Source organism: Notechis scutatus, chromosome 3 (assembly GCF_049901735.1).
Source record: "Notechis scutatus isolate UNSWTSFEM ecotype Mainland chromosome 3, rNotScu1.2, whole genome shotgun sequence".
Lineage (NCBI taxonomy): Eukaryota > Metazoa > Chordata > Lepidosauria > Squamata > Elapidae > Notechis > Notechis scutatus.
Genome location: NC_142011.1, coordinates 2,626,483 through 2,644,268, shown reverse-complemented (window position 1 = coordinate 2,644,268; position 17,786 = coordinate 2,626,483). Strand labels below are relative to the sequence as shown.

Below are 17,786 nucleotides of genomic sequence, written 5' to 3'. Positions count from 1 at the left end.
CCTGCCCCTTCTTAGGGTGCTCAGACGCAAAAGGGGAAACGTTTCTCCATTTTTGTTTTCAGTTTGCATTGCTAGACCTCTGGCAAGCGAAAACGGAGCTCAGAGGGGAGCGGGGGTGGCAAAGGCGGCCCCTGGGCTCCATTTCCACTGACGGAGGGCTGCACCGTCGTGGGCCAGGAGCCAACCCCTGACATGTCTCCCCTCTTTTGGGGGTCTTCCTGGGGGGTGTCAGAAGACAGTGAACACCAGCGCCACGATCTCCCTGTTCCTGCCATCCCCAGACACCTGTTGAGTTGGAAGCTTGGTCAACCACAACCGTTGGCTGAAGATGGCTCCCACACAGGCTGGGGATCTCCTGGAACCCCACTCTCCAGGTCAGGAGGTTCCACAAAGACCAAGAGGTCATGTTCTGACCCGGCTCCCAAACAGCCGGATCAGATTCCTTCCATTAGGAGCGCCGGCAGCCCCGGCAAAACGTTTTCTCTCTCACCGCAGGCTAACAAGTCCGTCAGGACGGAAGAGGAATAGTTTGTCTGCCGTATCGATTGGTCTCCGCCCCCTGCCTTTTATCCCCAGCGCGAGGGTGGGGCTTCGCTAACAGTGGTGGCTTTTCCGTCCCAAGGTCCGGCCCATAGATTTCCCCTGCTCTCCTCTCCTCTGCCTTCTGTGCCTCTGTTCGTCAGGCACTGGACCCGGCTGATCCTCCTCTTCCTCATCAGCCACCTCCAAACTTGGGGCTGTTGACTCTCCATCTGAGGGCTGACGGACGGCCCAGGCTCCTCTCTCTCTCTCTTCCTCTCTCTCTCTTTTCTCTCTCTCCCTCTTCCTCTCTCTCTTTCTCTCTCTCTCCTCTCCTCTCTCTTTCCTCTCTCCTCTCTCTCCCTCTTCCTCTCTTCTCTCTCCCTCTCCCTCCTCTCCTCCCTCTCTTTCCTCTCTCTCTCTCTTTCTCTCTCTCACCTCCCTCTCTCCTCTTTTCTCTCTTTCCTCTCTCTCTCTCTCTCTCCTCTCCCTCCTCTCCTTTCTCTCTCTCTCCTCTCTCCTCTCTCTCTCCCTCTCTTTCCTCTCTCTCTTCCTCTCTCTCTTCCCCTCTCCTCCCTCTCTCTTTCCCTCTCTCCTCTCCTCTCTCCTCTCCTCTCCCTCTCTCTCTCTCTCTCCCTCCTCTCTCTCCCCCTCTCTTTCCTCTCTCTCTCCCTCTCTTTCTCTCTCTCACCCTCTCTCTCTCTCCCCTCTCTCTCTTCCTCTCTCTCCTCTCTCTCTCTTCTCTTTCTCTCTCTCCCTCTCTCTCCCCTCCCTCTCTCTCCTCTCCCTCTCTCTTTCCTCTCTCCTCTCTCACCCTCCCTCTCTCTCCTCTCCCTCCTCTCTCTCCCCTCCCTCTCTCCTCTCCCCCTCTCTCTTTCCTCTCTCTCCTCCTCTCTCTTTTCTCTCTCTCACCCCTCTCTCTCTCTCCTCTTTCTCTTTCCTCTCTCTCCTCCCTCTCTCTCTCTCTCCTCTCTCTCACCCTCCCTCTCTTCTTTCCTCTCTCTCCTCTCTCTCTCTTTCTCTCTCTCTCTCCTCTCTCTCTCCTCCTCCTCTCTCTCTCTGCCAGATCCATTTCCTCTTCCCCCTTGGAGCTCCCAGGTCGCCCTGATGCTGGTCCAGACTCCCACACCTCCTCCTCCTCCTCCGATTCGGCTGCTGGAGGGGCCGGCAGCCAACAGGCCACAACAGGTCATGGGAACTCACAGCCGTCTGCTAGGTGGCCGTGGCACCTTGGCCACGTGCCCCACACCCGAGCGCACCTCCGTTGTGCTTTTGGCTCCATATTTCGTCCGGCTGCGCAAGCCGTCGGCGCTGCAGCTGTCCGACTGGTAGGCGTTGGCGATGTGAGTGGGGGCCAACTTGTCGCAGAGGTTGATGGGCTGGTCCTCCGACGAGGCACTGAAATCCATGGGGGCGCCCGCCCCATTGCCGTTCACCTCAGTGTAGGTGGCATCACCCTGAGTGCTGCTGGAAGTGGACGGGTTCAAGGTGGAGGAGCCGTTCCCACTGCAGCTCTCCGAGGAGGAATCGTCTGCAACGAGAGAGAGAGAGAGGGAGGGAGGGGGAGGGAGAGAGAGAGAGAGAGAGAGGGAGGAGAGAGAGAGGGGGGAGAGAGGAGAGAGAGGAGAGAGGGAGAGAAAGAGGAGAGAGGAGAGAGGGAGGGGAGAGAGAGAGAGGGAGAGAGAGGGAGGGAGGGAGGGAGAGAGAGAGAGAGAAGAAAAAAAACTTACTCACTGAATAGTCCCCGGGCCAGCATCGCCGTGACTCTCACACCCTCCCCCACATCCTGGCCACCTCCAGTCTGGACTACTGTAATGTGCTGCATATGGGGCTGCCCTTGAAGAGTATCTGGAAGCTTCAACTACATAGATAGCCCTGGACTCACAACCGCCACTGAGGCCCAAAAGCTAATCGAGTTGTGGAGGGAGTTTTGCTTTATTCTACTACCTTTCCTGCAACGGTGGTTCAGTTAGTCATATGGTTATTAAGTGAATCTGGCCTCCCGGTTGACTTCGCTCAATAGAAGGTTGTAAAGGGGGATTGCGTGACGCACACACACACACACACACACACACGTGTGTGTAACTGTCATAAATACGGGCTAGTTGCCAAGCATCCGAATTTTGATCACCTGCCCACGAGGATGCTGCGCATGGTCATAAGTGTGAAAAATAGTCATAGGTCACTTTTTCCAGGGCCATTATAACATTGGCTGTAACATCCTTTCCTTCCGTCCTTCCTTCCCTTCCTCCTGTCCTCTTCCCCTTCCTTCTTTCCCTCCATCCATCTTTCCTTCTCTCCTTCCTTTTTTCTCTCATCTTCCTTCCTTCCTTCCTTCCTCCCCTCCTCCCCCTTCCTTCTTTCCATCATCTTTCCTTCCTTCCTTCCTCTTCCCCTTCCTTCTTTTCATCCATCCATTTCCCTCATTCCTTTTTTCTTTCATGTCTTCCTTCCTTCCTTGTCCTCTTCTCCTTCCGTCTCTCCATCCATCCATCCATCTTTCCTTCCCTCCTTTTTTATTGTCTTCCTTCCTTCCCTCCTCCCCCTTCCTTCTTTCCATCACCTTTCCTTCCTTCCTTCCTCTTCTCCTTCTTTCTCTCCATCCATTCATCTTTCCTTCCCTCCTTTTTTAGTCTTCCTTCCTTCCTCCTGCCTTTTTCTTCCTCCCTCCCCTCCCTCCTCCCTTCCTTTTTTCCATCTATCATCTTCCCATCCTTCCCTCCTCTCCTCTTCTCCTTCCTTCCATCCATCCATCTTTCCCTTCCTTTTTCTGTCTTCCTTCCTTCCTTTTCCCCTTCCGTCTTTTCATCCATCCATCATCTTCCTTCCCTCTTCTCCTCTTCCCCTTCCTTTTTTCTATCATCTTTTCTTCCTTCCTTCCTCTTCTTCCTTCTTTTCATCCACCCATCATCTTCCCTTCCTTCCTTCCTCCTCCTCTCCTCTTCCCCTTCCTTTTTCCATCCATCCATCTTTCCCTTCCTTTTTTTCTCTCATGTCTTCCTTCCTTCTTATCCTTCTTCCCTCTTCCCATTCCTTCTTTCCATCCATCCTTCTTCCCCTCCTTTCTCCCCCGTCTTCCTTCCTTCCTCTCTCCCCTTTCCCTTCCATCCTTCCTTCCTCCCTTCCCTTCCTCCTGTCCTCTTCCCCTTCCTTCTTTCCCTCCCTCCATCTTTCCTTCTTCCTCCTCTCCTCCCTCCCTCCCTCTTTCCCTCCCCTCCTCCTTTCCCTTCCTCCCACCCTCCTCACTGTCACCGATGCTCCGATGCTTCCCCGCTTCCCACGTGCCAAGCAACAGCCGACCCCCACCCACCCACCCACCCACGCTCTCCCCCAATGGAAACAACCCTCTTTCCAGGCCTGGAATCCACTCCACTGCCAAGGGCACATGGAAAGGGGGGAGGGGGGGCTGGCACGGCCTCCCCACTCCGTGTGTGTGTGTGTGTGTGTGTGTGTGTGTGTGTGATCTCCCTCCTCCTACCCATCTCCCTCTCTCCTGGCTGCCCTTTCCCACCCACCCTCTTCTCCAGCTGAACCTTCACAGTTGACCTCTGTGGCCTTCCAGCCCCCCCACACATTTCCTCCCCCCTCTCTGCAGACCCTCCCCACTTCTGCGGGGGAGGTCCCTCTCCCCACTTTGTGGCCCTCCCCTCCTGTGCCCAGGGCGCCCACCCGGCTGCTTTCTGCCCAGACCAAAAGCCGGATGGCAGACAAAGGAGCCAAAAGAAATGAAACCCCTCCCCACGCTTCCTCTTTCTCCCCCCACGCTCCATTTCCCCCCAGGGGAGGGCAATTGGGCTCAAGCCCCTCCCTGCGGGACAGAAAAGACGGTCTCTGGCCCTCCCTGGTCCTCAGCCGGGTTTCCTTGGGCAGGTAGGAAGGAAAAGACAGGTGCAAACCCCAGGCTCCCCTCAGCCTGCCTTCTGGCCCCTCTGGACGGCAGATGGGCACTGTAGTCCAACCTGTGCCACCTACTCCAGGTCCCAGCACTGTCTCGGGGGGGGGGGCAGAGGGAAGCGCCTCCATCCCCCCACAGCTTTGCCCAGAGGATCTATCCATTGGTCCGCCAGATCTCTTTAATCTCGGTTAATCACTGACCCAGATGAGAGAAAGCCTGAGACGGGGTGGGGGTGGGGGGCTTTGGGGAGGGGGGGGCAGGAAGGTGTCAAAGGAGGAGAAAATGGGCTGCAGAGCAGAAACCAGTCGGCCGGGAGGGGGGCCCTCCTGCCCTCCCCAGATAGACGAAAACAAACAAACCAACCACCATTTCCCCATCATGTGCCAGCCTGTGCCAAGAAGGTCAGGGATTCTTGCTGCTTTGGGGGTGGAGAGGGACTCCCTCCCCTCCTGCTCGGCCCCTCCCGAAAGCACCCCCATCTTTATCTGCCCCCTCTCTCTCCTCCTCTCTCTCTTTCTCTCTCATCCTCCTCTCTCTCTTTCCTCTCTCTCCTTTCTGTCTCTTCCTCTCTTACTCTTCCTCTCCTCTCTCTCCTCTCTCTCTTTCCTCTCTCCCTCTTTCTGTCTCTTCCTCTCTCTCTCTCCTCTTTCTCTTCCTCTCCCTCTTTCCTTTTCTCTCCATCTCTCTCCTCCTCCTTCTCTCGCTCTCCTCTCTCTCTTTCCTCTCTCTCCTTTCTGACTCTTCCTCTTTCTCTCTTCCTCTCCTCTCTCTCTTCTCTCTCCTCCTCCTCCCTCTCTCTCCCTTTCCACTCTCTCTCTCCCCTCTCTCTCTCTCCTCCTCTCTTTCCTCTCTCCCTCTCCTTTCTCTCTCTTCCTCTCTCTCCTCTTTCTCTTCCCCCTCTCTCTCCTCTCTCTCTCTTCCTCCCTCTCTCTCCTCTCTCTCTCCTCTCTCCTCTCCTCCTCTTCCTCTCTCTCCCCCCTCTCCTCTCTCTTCTCTCTCCTCCTCTCTCCCTCTCCTTTCTGTCTCTTCCTCTCTCTCCCCCTCTCTCTCCTCCTCCTTCTCTCTCTCTATCCTCTCTCTCCTCCTTTCTCTCCATCTCTCTCTCTCCTCCTCCTCCTCTCTCTCTCTCTCCTCTCTCCCCCCCTCTCTCTCTCTCTCTCTCTCTCTGGAGGATTAATTCCTCCAGGCACTCGAGCCGAGAGCTGATGTGCCGACAGCCCGGGCATTGCCACAGCAACCAAGCCCCTCCTCCTCCTCCTCCTCCTGCATGCGCGCCCCGTGACTGCCCTCCCTCTAGGCGGGGAGGACTGACAGTGGGGTGGGGGGTTGGCTGCTGTGGGAGCAGGCCTCGAGGCTCGCTAGGTTCCTGTGGAAATTGGAAGCCTTGCAAAAGCCCCCGGAAGGGGAGGGGAGGGGAGGGGAGGGCAGAGGCCTGGCATGGATGCCCGGATGCCACTGGCTGTCCACAGCCGGAATGTGGCTCTCCATAGCTCCGTAGATGCCATCCAGTTTGGGTAAAGACAGGCCTGCCAGAAAGCAACTGAGCTCGGCGAGCGCCAAAAGCCCCTCAGTCCTCCTTCCTCCAATCCACTCCCTTCCAGCACTGATGATGTTCCCTAGTTGGCTCGTGAAATATCTACGAGAAAACCACCAAGCTAAGAGCGCCACAAGCCCCTCACGGTCCTCCTCCTCTTCTCTACAAACCCCACTCCCTTCTAGTGCTGATGACGTTGCCCAGTTGGGTCATGAAATGTCTGCAAGCAAACTACCAAGCTCAGAAAAGCACCAAGGATTCCACAGTCCTTCCTTCCTTCCTTCCTTCCTTCCTTCCTTCCTTCCTTCCTTCCTTCCTTCCTTCCTTCCTTTCTTTCTTTCCTTCTTTCCTTCCTTCTCCTCCTCTCCCCTCCCTTCTAGCACTGATGACGTTGCCCAGTTGGGTCATGAAATGTCTGCAAGAAAACCACCAAGCTCAGAGAGCACCCAGGACCCCAGTCTTTCTTTCTTTCTTTCTTTCTTTCTTTCTTTCTTTCTTTCTTTCTTTCTTTCTTTCTTTCTTTCTTTCTTTCTTTCCTTCCTTCCTTCCTTCCTTCCTTCCTTCCTTCTCCTCCTCTCCCCTCCCTTCTAGCACTGATGATGTTCCCTAGTTGGGTCATGAAAGGTCTGCAAGAAAACAGCCAAGCTCAGAGAGTACCAAGGACCCCACAGTCTTTCTTTCTTTCTTTCTTTCTTTCTTTCTTTCTTTCTTTCTTTCTTTCTTTCTTTCTTTCTTCCCTTCCTTCCTTCCTTCCTTCCTTCCTTCCTTCCTTCCTTCCTTCCTTCCTTCCTTCCTTCCTTCTTTCCTTCCTTCCTTCCTTCCTTCCTTCCTTCCTTCCTCCTCTCCCCTCCCTTCTAGCACTGATGGTGTTCCCTAGTTGGGTCATGAAAGGTCTGCAAGAAAACAGCCAAGCTCAGAGAGTACCAAGGACCCCACAGTCTTTCTTCTTTCTTTCTTTCTTTCTTTCTTTCTTTCTTTCTTTCTTTCTTTCTTTCTTTCTTTCTTTCTTTCTTTCTTTCTTTCTTTCCTTCCTTCCTTCCTTCCTTCCTTCCTTCCTTCCTTCTCCTCCTCTCCCCTCCCTTCTAGCACTGATGGTGTTCCCTAGTTGGGTCATGAAAGGTCTGCAAGAAAACAGCCAAGCTCAGAGAGTACCAAGGACCCCACAGTCTTTCTTCTTTCTTTCTTTCTTTCTTTCTTTCTTTCTTTCTTTCTTTCTTTCTTTCTTTCTTTCTTTCTTTCTTTCTTTCTTTCTTTCTTTCTTTTTCTTTCCTTCCTTCCTTCCTTCCTTCCTTCCTTCCTTCCTTCCTTCCTTCTTTCCTCCCTTCCTTCCTTCCTTCTCCTCCTCTCCCCTCCCTTCTAGCACTGATGATGTTCCCTAGTTGGGTCATGAAAGGTCTGCAAGAAAACAGCCAAGCTCAGAGAGCACCCAGGACCCCACAGTCCCTCTTCCTTCCTCTTCCTCCTTCCTGTCTACATGATGAATTGCATGAATGGCAACGTGAGATGGATCCCAGCTTCATCTCATCTTGCAATTCCTAATTTTGACCCGTGTTTCCCTGAAAATAAGACCGACTTATATATATATATATATTGTCACCAAAAAAGGCACCAGGTCTTATTTTGTGGGGGGGGGAGGGATGTCATCCACTGACTAACCTCACTTGCGTGCGTCATCCCCGGCCTCCTTTTCGCTCTCCGAGGCCTCTAGGAACTTCTTCTGCAGCCGGCAAGGCTTTCCTGAAGGCCTCTGCAGCCGATAAGAGACCTCAGGATCGATCCAGAGCTTTGCCATCAGCTCCAGAGGCCCTCAGGGAAGCCTGGCCAGCCTTGCCGGCTGCAGAAGAAATGGGCCGGCCAGGCAGGTGTTGGGGGGGTGCGAGGCCTGGCTACACCTGTCCAAAGGTAAGTAGTAGGGCAGCTCCACACACCACCATGCCCGCCCTAGGTTAATTTTTACCCGTCCACTCTGGAGTGGGTGGGATCTTAATTAGGGCTTATATTGGGGTGTAGGGCTTATATTGGGTGCATGTGCAAAAAAAAAGTCAAGCCAGGTAGGACTTACTTTCAAGGTAGGTCGTATTCTCTGGGAAACGGTATTTCAAAGGGATCGTTTTTACAAATCATTGACTTTTCCTTGTCAGAAAGTCACAAAAGGGGATCACGTACCCTTGCCCCCCGGGAGGCTGCAAGTGTCATAAATGTGAGTCGGCTGCCAAACGTCTGGATTTTGATCACGTGTCAGCTGCGGGTGCTGCGACGGTTGTCAAGGTGTGTCTGTGGGTGTGTATAAATTATACGTTAAGGGTTGGAACGACGGCAGGTGCAAACAAAGTCCAAGCTGCCTTTTTTTGGGGGGGGGGGCGGATGGCAGCTGCCAAAGCCACACACACACACACACACACACACGGAGTGCCGCTCTCCATGCGCCGGGCTGCTTGCAAAGCCATGCCCGCTGCAAGGCAGCGGGCATGAGGGCTCCGCCTTGAATTCCACCAACCAACCTGGGTTTGGATGTTTGTTTGACCTGGATCTACGTAAGCCAAGATCAGAATCACAGCTCATCCACAGTTTTCTCTGAACAAGCCATGGAAGCGAAAGACGGACTTTGGATTTCAGAGAGGGAGGGAATGGTGGTGGGCCAACCGGTTCTGTGAGCGCGCGCAACAACAGCCAAAAAGAGCCAATGCCATCCTCAGTTGCATTAACAGAGGGAGACAATCGAGATCCAGGGAGGTACTAATAATACCACTCTGTAAAGCCTTAGTAAGGCCACACCTAGAGTCCTGCATCCAGTTTTGGTCACCACACTATAAAAAGAAGGTGCTGAGACTCTAGAAAGCGTGCAGAGAAGAGCAACCAGGATGATGAGGGGACTGGAAGCTAAAACTATGAAGAACGGTTGCAGGAACTGGGCCTGGCTAGTCTAGGGAAGAGAAGGACCAGGGGAGACAAGATAGCAGCCTTCCAATATTTGAGGGGCTGCCCCAGAGAGGAGGAAGGGGGTCAAGCTATTTTCTAAAGCACCTTTGAAGGCCAGACAAGGAACAATGGATGGAAACTGAACAAGGAGAGACTCAACCTGGAATTCAGCTGGACAACCAGCTAAATAGGAGCCAGCCCTGTGCAGCGGCAGCCAAAAAAGCCAATGCAATCCTCAGTTGCATTAACAGAGGGATACAATTGAGATCGAGGGAGGTACTAATACCACTCTATAAAGCCTTAGTTAAGGCCACACCTAGAATCCTGCATCCAGTTTTGGTCATCACACTATAAAAAGATGCTGAGACTCTAGAAAGAGGGCAGAGAAGAGCAACCAGGATGATGAGGGGACTGGAGGCTAAAACAAACGAAAAACGGTTGCAGGAACTGGGCTTGGCTAGTCTAGTGAAGAGAAGGACCAGGGGAGACAGGAGAGCAGCCTTCCAATATTTGAGGGGCTGCCACAGAGAGGAGAAAGGGGTCAAGCTATTCTCCAAAGCACTTTTGAAGGCCAGACAAGGAACAATGGATGGAAACTGAAGAAGGAGAGAGATTCAATCTGGAAATAAGGATAAACTTTCTGACAGGGAAAACCATCAAGCGATGGAACAGAAGTTGCCTTTAAATGTGGGAGCTTCATCCCTGGAGGCTTTGAAGAAGAGGCCGGACTGCCATCTGTCAGAAATGGTGCAGGGTCTCCTGCTTGGGCGGGGGGGGTTGGACTAGATGACCTCCAAGGTCCCTTCCAGCTCTGATTATCTGTTATCTGAAACCCCAACCGCTTACCTTCTTAGGGCAGCCCCGGTAACGTAGAACAGCTTGAGGCGTGGAAATCCGCCAGGGCCGCGTGAATCAGCTGACCTCAGAAAAATGGGAATATACGGGACAGGATGGGGGCGGATAGGCAGGGCCAGCTGATGGTCAGAACAACCAGTTCGTTAGAACCGGTCCGAACCAGCTGCAGCCCACCAACTGAACGGTGGCCTTTGAACTTTGCCGTTGGGGAGAACGCCGGAGAAGACGGGGTGGACCAAGTCCCAGAACTCCCCAGCCAGCCAGCCAGCCAGCCAGCCATGCCCGGGGGTTGTAGCTATGTGGGACAGAATATCCCAGGGTTAAAGTTGAATGACATCTCCAAGCAGGGCAGCTGTAGTTCATGCCATCCTAAAGGCCTGCCTATTATGGGAACCAGCACTAGGTGGCAGCACCCCATTGACCTGGGCTACTCTGGAAAAGCTAGGCCGGGTGAAAACTTGCTTGGTGCTTGGATGGGACGCCAACAGGAGATCCAAAAGTTGCAAGAGGGATGGAGAATTGGGGGAGGAATCTGTTGCAGCCTCCCCACGATCATGTGATCAGACGCGTCCCAACTGACTCGTATTTATGACGGTGGCAGTGTCCTGGGGTCACCTGACACCCCCACCAACCATCCTTTGCGACCTTCTGCCCCCATGGGGAGGACGGATTCACTTAATGACCAGGTGACTAGTTTCACAACAAGCAGCAATCCACTTAACAAACCGGGTGTGAGAAGTTGTAAAAATGGGGCGGAGTTTTTGCTGTCTCGCTCAGTGACGGGAATTGGGGGGGGCTCAGTTGTGGTCGTTAAGTCAAAGAGTGTCTTCCATCCCATTGGGAATGTGGAGGGTGGGGGGGAAAACCCCAATGCCTTAACCCCACCCACACACACACCCCAAACTGGGAGTCCATTGCCAGTTTATCACCCGTTTCTCATGCCACCACAACAGGTTTGTGGGTCAAGAAGATGTGAAGGAACATGAAGTTGCCCCAGGGATGGGATGCAAATATTTTTACTACATGATTTGCTGGTTCTCTGAACTGGGCAGAATCGTAACAACCGGATCTATAGAACCGGTCCGAACCGGTAGAATCCCAACCCTGAGCTGCCCTCCCACTCAAAACAACCCAGCTAGGTTGTTGCCTCAGCCTGCTTCCACGCCCACAACACACACACACCCCTAGCCACACAACTAGGCTAAGGCAAAGGCCGGGCTCAGCTGACCGTCAAGAGGATGACATAATTAGCACAACAATCACACCTACTTTGCCTCAAACGCCGACAACGCAACCACATTCTAGTCTAGGGTGTTGTGGGAAGTCGACTAGCGAAGCTCTGGAAAGGTTAGAACAATGTTTTTCGACCGATGCCGCTTTTAACTCCCAGAATTCCCCAGCCAGGCTTCATTCGCACAAACGCACCTGGTTTGCCTAAAGTGCCCTGAAGACCAACAACCCCGGCTCATTCTAGTCCAAAGTGTTGTGTGAACCCAGCAATCAAAACTCTGGACAGGTTAGAACAATCTTTCTCAACCCTGGCCGCTTTAAGAATTCTAGGAGTTGAAGTTTACCCGTCTTAAAGTGCACCAGGATTAGAAATTAGAAACAACACTGGAAGTTTTTAAGAAGAGATTGGATAACCATTTGTCTGAAGTGGTATAGGGTTACCTGCCTAAGTAGGGGGTTGGACTAGAAGACCTCCAAGTCCCCTTCCATCTCTGCTCTTCTATTCCAGTTCTCTACTCTACTCTACACTACTCCACTCCACTCCACTCCACATTCTATTCTATTCTATTCTATTCTATTCTATTCTATTCTATTCTATTCTATTCTATTCTATTCTAATTTCTATTCTATTCTATTCCATTCCATTCCATATTCTATTCTATTTTCTATTCTTTTCTATTCTATTCTTTTCTATTCTATATTCTATTCTATTCCATATTCTATTCTATTCTACTATTCTATTCTATTGTTTTCTATTCTATTCAATTCTATTCTATTCTATTCTATTCTATATTCTTTTCTATTCCATTCTTTTCTATTTTATTCTTATTTCTATATTCTATTCTATTCTATTCTATTCTATTCTATTCTATTCTATTCTATTCTATTCTATTCTATTCTATTCTATTCTATTCTATTCTATTCTATTCCAATATTCTATTCTATTCTATTCTATTCTATTCTATTCTATTCTATTCTATTCTATTCTATTTTTATTCTTATTCTTATTCTATTCTATTCTTATTCTATTCCATTCCATTCCATTCATTCCATTCTAGCATCCCGGCTAATTCCAGGCATTGTTTACCAGTTCATTTTATACCCCTATGGCCCTTAAACCGGCGTCCTTGCACCCTGAGCCAAAGGGGCGAATTCATCCAGGACTGGATCCCCAGTGGGGGAAAAAAAACCCAACACCCCAGGAATCCCCCCAGTGCCTTCCTCCTTTCAGGCCCGGCCGGGTGGAGGTCGGTCAGGCTCTTTGGCAAACAATCGCCCCTTTTTATCCTCGAAGCACAGAGACCTTTTTCTTCCCCGCCCGGCATCTCCTCTGCAGCCTCCAGCTGCCATTCTGCAGGGGTCTCTGGGGACAAAGGAGGGTTCAAGTCCCAACCACACCCACCCCAAAATAAAAAAATAAAATAAAATAAAAAAGGAACCAGAAACAGCCAGAACTGACTGTCCTACTCCCTTCTGAAGAAAGCAGTTTGGCAAAGTTCACACAAGCTCCCCCTCCCTTGCGGGCTGCCCCCTGTCCTCTCGCCCCTCCCACTACAACTCTGGGGGAGGGGGCAAAGTGAGAGACTCTGACCGGACTCTGATCCTGCGTAGGACCTGCTATTCCCTGCCCAGCCCTGGCACCACAGATAGCAAGAGCAACAGCACTTAGACTTATATACCGCTTTCACAGTGCTTTACAGCCCTCTCTAAGCAGTTTAGAGTCAGCCTTTGGCCCCCAACCATCTGGGTCCTCCTTTTAGCGACCTCAGAAGGACAGAAAGCTGAGTCAACCTTTAGAAGGAAGGAAGGAAGGAAGGAGGGAGGGAGGGAGGGAGGGGGGGGAGGGAGGAAGGAAGGAAGGAGCCCTCTCTAAGCGGTTTATAGAGTCAGCCTCTTGCCTCCAACCACCTGGGTCCTCCTTTTACCCACCTTGGAAGGGTGGAAGGCTGAGTCAACCTTAGAAAGGAAAGGAAAGGAAGGAAGGAAGGAAGGAAGGAAAGGAAGGAAGGAAGGAAGGAGAGAGAAGGAGGGAGGGAGGGAGGAGAGGAGGGAGGGGGAGGGAGGAAGGAAGGAAGAAAGGAAGGAAAGAAGGAAGGAAGGAGAGAGAAGGAGGGAGGGAGGAGAGAAGGAGGGAGGGAGGGGGAGGGAGGAAGGAAGGGAAGGAAGGAAAGGAAGGAAGGAAGGAAAGAAGGAAGGAAGGAGAGAGAAGGAGGGAGGGAGGGAGGAGAGGAGGGAGGGAGGGAGGGGGGAGGGAGGAAGGAAGGAAGGAGCCCTCTCTAAGCGGTTTATAGAGTCAGCCTCTTGCCCCCAACCATCTGGGTCTTCCTTTTACCCACCTTGGAAGGGTGGAAGGCTGAGTCAACCTTAGAAAGGAAAGGAAAGGAAAGGAAAGGAAGGAAGGAAGGAAAGGAAGGAAGGAAAGAAGGAAGGAAGGAGAGAGAAGGAGGGAGGGAGGGAGGAGAGAAGGAGGGAGGGAGGGGGAGGGAGGAAGGAAGGGAAGGAAAGGAAGGAAGGAAGGAAGGAAGAAAGGAGAGAGAAGGAGGGAGGGAGGGAGGAGAGAAGGAGGGAGGGAGGGAGGGAGGGAGGGGGGAGGGAGGGAGGGAGGGAGGGAGGAAGGAAGGAAGGAAGGAAGGAAGGAAGGAAGGAAGGGAGAGAGAAGGAGGGAGGGAGGGAGGAGAGAAAGAGGGAGGGGAGGGAGGGAGGGAGGAAGGAAGGAAGGAAGGAAGGAAGGAAGGAAGGGAGAGAGAAGGAGGGAGGGAGGGAGGAGAGAAGGAGGGAGGGAGGGGGAGGGAGGAAGGAAGGGAAGGAAGGAAGGAAGGAAGGAAGGAAGGAAGGAGAGAGAAGGAGGGAGGGAGGGAGGAGAGAAAGAGGGGGGGGAGGGAGGGAGGAAGGAAGGAAGGAAGGAAGGAAGGAAGGAAGGAAGGAAGGAGAGAGAAGGAGGGAGGGAGGGAGGAGAGAAGGAGGGAGGGAGGGGAGGGAGGAAGGAAGGGAAGGAAGGAAAGGAAGGAAGGAAGAAAGGAAGGAAGGAAAGAAGGAAGGAAGGAGAGAGAAGGAGGGAGGGAGGAGAGAAGGAGGGAGGGAGGGGGGGGAGGGAGGGAGGGAGGGAGGAAGGAAGGAAGGAAGGAAGGAAGGAAGGAAGGAAGGAGCCCTCTCTGAGCAGTTTATAGAGTCAGCCTCTTGCCCCCAACCATCTGGGTCTTCCTTTTACCCACCTTGGAAGGATGGAAGGCTGAGTCAACCTTAGGAAGAAAGGAAGGAAGGAAGGAAGGAGGGAGGGAGGGAGGGAGGAGGAAGAAAAGGAAGGAGGAAGGAAGGAAGGCAGGCTGAGTCAACCTGGAGCCTGGTGGGATTTGAACTGCCCAAACTGCAGTAGGAGTAGCTTGCAGTACTGCACTCTAACCACTGCGCCACAAAGGCTCCTATAATATAATAACAGATACCCTGTTCCCAGCAGCCTTAGACATGGTACTTGCTTGCGTGGCCTGTTGTGTGTGTGTGTGTGTGTGTGTGTGTGTGTGTGTGTGTGTGTGTGTGTGCGCAGACAGCGCAACACACACGTGTGTAGTGGGGGGAAGCTCAGAACCAACCTAGAGCCAAGAAGAAATTTCCCAACCCCGAGAACCATTGGAAGTTGTGGGTGCTCCATCACTGGTGGGTTTTCAAGATGAGATTGGACAGACCTTTGTCCCGAATGGTTTAGGATCTCCTGCCTGGCCAAGGGGTGGACTAGAAGACCTCCGAAAGCTCCTTCCAACTCTATTCTTCTGCCTGTCCATTCAGGGGAAATGTTATGGTGCAAGATGGCTGACTGATTCCTTGCCATCGGTTCTTTGTTGACACTTAGTGACCTCATAGATTGATGTTCTCCATGATGATCTGGTCCCTAAACTTGATCCTCCAATGGGGGTGTTGTGGTTTGCCGGCAGCGGGTGCAGACGGCTGAGGACTCGGAGAGCGAGGAATCAGGTGAGGGGCCTGCATGGGAGGCAGGGATGGGGCCAGGACCATCAGGGAGTGGAGTGCTGCCTTCGGAGATTGTGGAGGCTGGCAGCAATGAGGAAGAGGCCCCCGAGGAGCCTGTGCCCAGTGCAGGGCTGCTGGAAGGAAAGAGAAGCTGCAGCAGCATGGGCGACTCAGGAGTAAGGCTGCAGGGTAATGGCCCCTCCCTTAAGGGATAAAAGCCAGCTGAGAAACCGGAGTTCTTTGCAGGAAGCAAAGACGTTTTTGCACTCGAGCCTTGTGGACTTTTAGACTCTCTTAGTTGGTGTTTGGAGACTCTTTTGTGTTTGAACTATTTCTTGGCAACTTTACCTGTTGTTCTTGGCAGCCTTGCACCACCTCGGCAAGGCTCGTTCTTATCAGAGGCAATGAGTTTGAAACCGCCTTTTAACCGGGAAGGAACGGAAATTTGTTGAGAATCCTTCAAAGGTTTTGCTGTTACCTCTGTTTCGTGTTTGTTTCTTTGGAGCAAGGTTTGGGTCAGAACAGGTGGCCCCCATCATCACTATAAGTGAGTCCATCCAGTTGTTGGTGGTCCTTCTCTTCTTCTCTTTCCTTCCACTTTTCCCAACATTGTGCACTTGACATTGATCGATGGTGCCATCAAGTCACTCTTAGCAACCATACAGATTGTCCTCTAGGATAATCTGTGGCCAACCTGGTCCTTCAGGTGTCTTAATGGTGCCTCCACCCCTCCCCCAAACTGCATAATCTTATATACCGTTGCTCTTGATTATGTGCCATCAACTATGAAGTCATTGTTGACTTTTGATGACCCATAGTTAGTTTTTTCTCCATGGTAATCTGTCCCGACTTGGCCCTTCAGATCTCCTAATGGTGTCTTCATCCATCCATCGTCCCTCTGTCTCGCTTCTGGTCATATTCTTCTTCTCTTTCATTCCACCTTTCCTAGCACTGAAGACTTCTCCAGAGAGCTGAGTCTTTGCACTGATTGACTGATGTTCCACCAGTTCATTGTTGACTCTTGATGATCCCTATTTGGACTGACCTTCTCAGGATGATCTGCCCACAGCCAAGTCCTTCAGGTCTCCAAATGGTGATTCCCACCTCCACTGCATGCTCTTATATACTGTCACCCTTGATGATGTGCCATCAAGTATGAAGTCACCGTTGACTCTTGGTGGCCATATAGGTAGATTTTCTCCATGGTGACCTCAACTTGGCCTCTCAAGTCTTCCAGTGGTGTCTCCATCACCACCAGAACTGAGTCCACCCACCTGGCTGCTGGTTCTCCTCTTCTCTTCTCCTCCACCTTCTCCAATATGTTGGCCTTCTCAAAGGAGTTTGGTCTTGACGTGGATTGATGATGAGTGAGTGTCACTTCTTAGCAACTACAGTATATGGATTGAACTTCTCCAGGGTGAGCTGTCTCCAACCATGTCCTTCGCATCTTCTAATGGTGCCCCCATCACCCTTGTGTTAGCCCTAATAGCACGTGAACAGCAGAAACTGACACCTTGTAATTGAATCCCTCTTCACACAGTGGTCAATGACCACTGGTCATCCTCTTCTTCTCATCCATCTTTCTCAATGTTACAGCCTTCTTCAGAGAGCAGGGTCTTCAAACTTGATTATTTTCACCTGGCCTTTGTGCAAACACAAGCCGGAGAAGGATGTGGCAAACTGCGGGGGTGCAGATGATTATAGTCAGCCAGATGTTCGGACTGGATTTGGCATTTTGTGTCCACCTATCGAGTCCTGGGAGAGGCCGATGTGGACATTTGATGGTGCTAGAGGTTTTGTTGCAGGATGTCAGCTCTTCCAACCAAAGTTGCCTTTTGCAATTGACTGGTGGCGAATTCGTCGATGCCAACGGTATTATTATTCTGGTTCATCAGCCAGATGTTTGAAGTGGATTTGGCATTTTTATCTACCTATAGAGTCCTTCCCAAAGAACTGGGATAGGCCGATGTGGACACATTTGATGGGATTAAGAGGTCTCATCGCAGGATGTAAGCTGTTCCAAGTCAAGCTGCCTTTTGCAATTGACAGGTGGTGAATTTGTCAATGCCGATGGTATTATTATTATTATTATTATTATTATTATTATTATTATTATTATTATTATTATTATGGTTCATCACACAGTCAGCCAGATGTTCCAACTCAATTTGGCATTTTTATCTACCTATAGAGTCCTTCCCAAAGAACTGGGATAGGCCGATGTGGACGTTTGATGGGAATAAGAGGTCTCGTCGCAGGATGTAAGCTGTTCCGAGTCAAGTTGACTTTTGCAATTGACCGATGGAGAATTTTGTCAGTGCCGATAATATTCCAGTGGGATATTTTGGGATTGCACCCAAGGCACCTATTATTATTGGAACTCCCTCTGTTTTCTTTTGCCACAGTCGTTGTGTTTCTCATCAAATTTATGTGCTGTCCATCTCACGGCAAATACCTCATTTATTTATCAAAATTATTCGCTGCCTATCACGCTGCTCAAGGCAACTCTGAACCCACTTTCAGAAAGCTAGAGGTGAAGAAAATTATACCTAAGCTAATCCTTAGTTTATTGAATCACGGTTTCAGAAGGAATCTGGTAGCTTCTTTTCCAACAACAGTTTCCCCTTTTAATAAAATGTGGAAAGTGTTGGCGGAAACTCGGTTTGCCCTCCACAGTCATATCCAGAATCTCTGAATTCAGTTATTGTAGACTGTTTCTCAACGTTAGCAATTTTAAGATGCCTGGACTTCAACTCCCAGAATTCCCCAGCCAGGCTTCATTCGCACAACCACACTGGTCTGTCCTCAAAAGACCAACAACCCAGTCTCATTCGCATTCAGAGTGTTGTGTGAACTCAGCTATCAAAACTC

At 51.3% G+C, this 17,786-nt stretch overlaps 1 protein-coding gene across 1 annotated transcript in view; it reads right to left on the bottom strand.

Annotated features, from left to right (window-relative positions):
• Nucleotides 1-17,786, bottom strand: part of NOL4L (nucleolar protein 4 like) — a 142,688-nt gene that overhangs the window by 13,442 nt on the left and 111,460 nt on the right. The window contains 1 exon segment of the mRNA XM_087962334.1: nucleotides 1,779-2,050. Coding sequence (XP_087818460.1) covers nucleotides 1,779-2,050 — 272 coding nt within the window.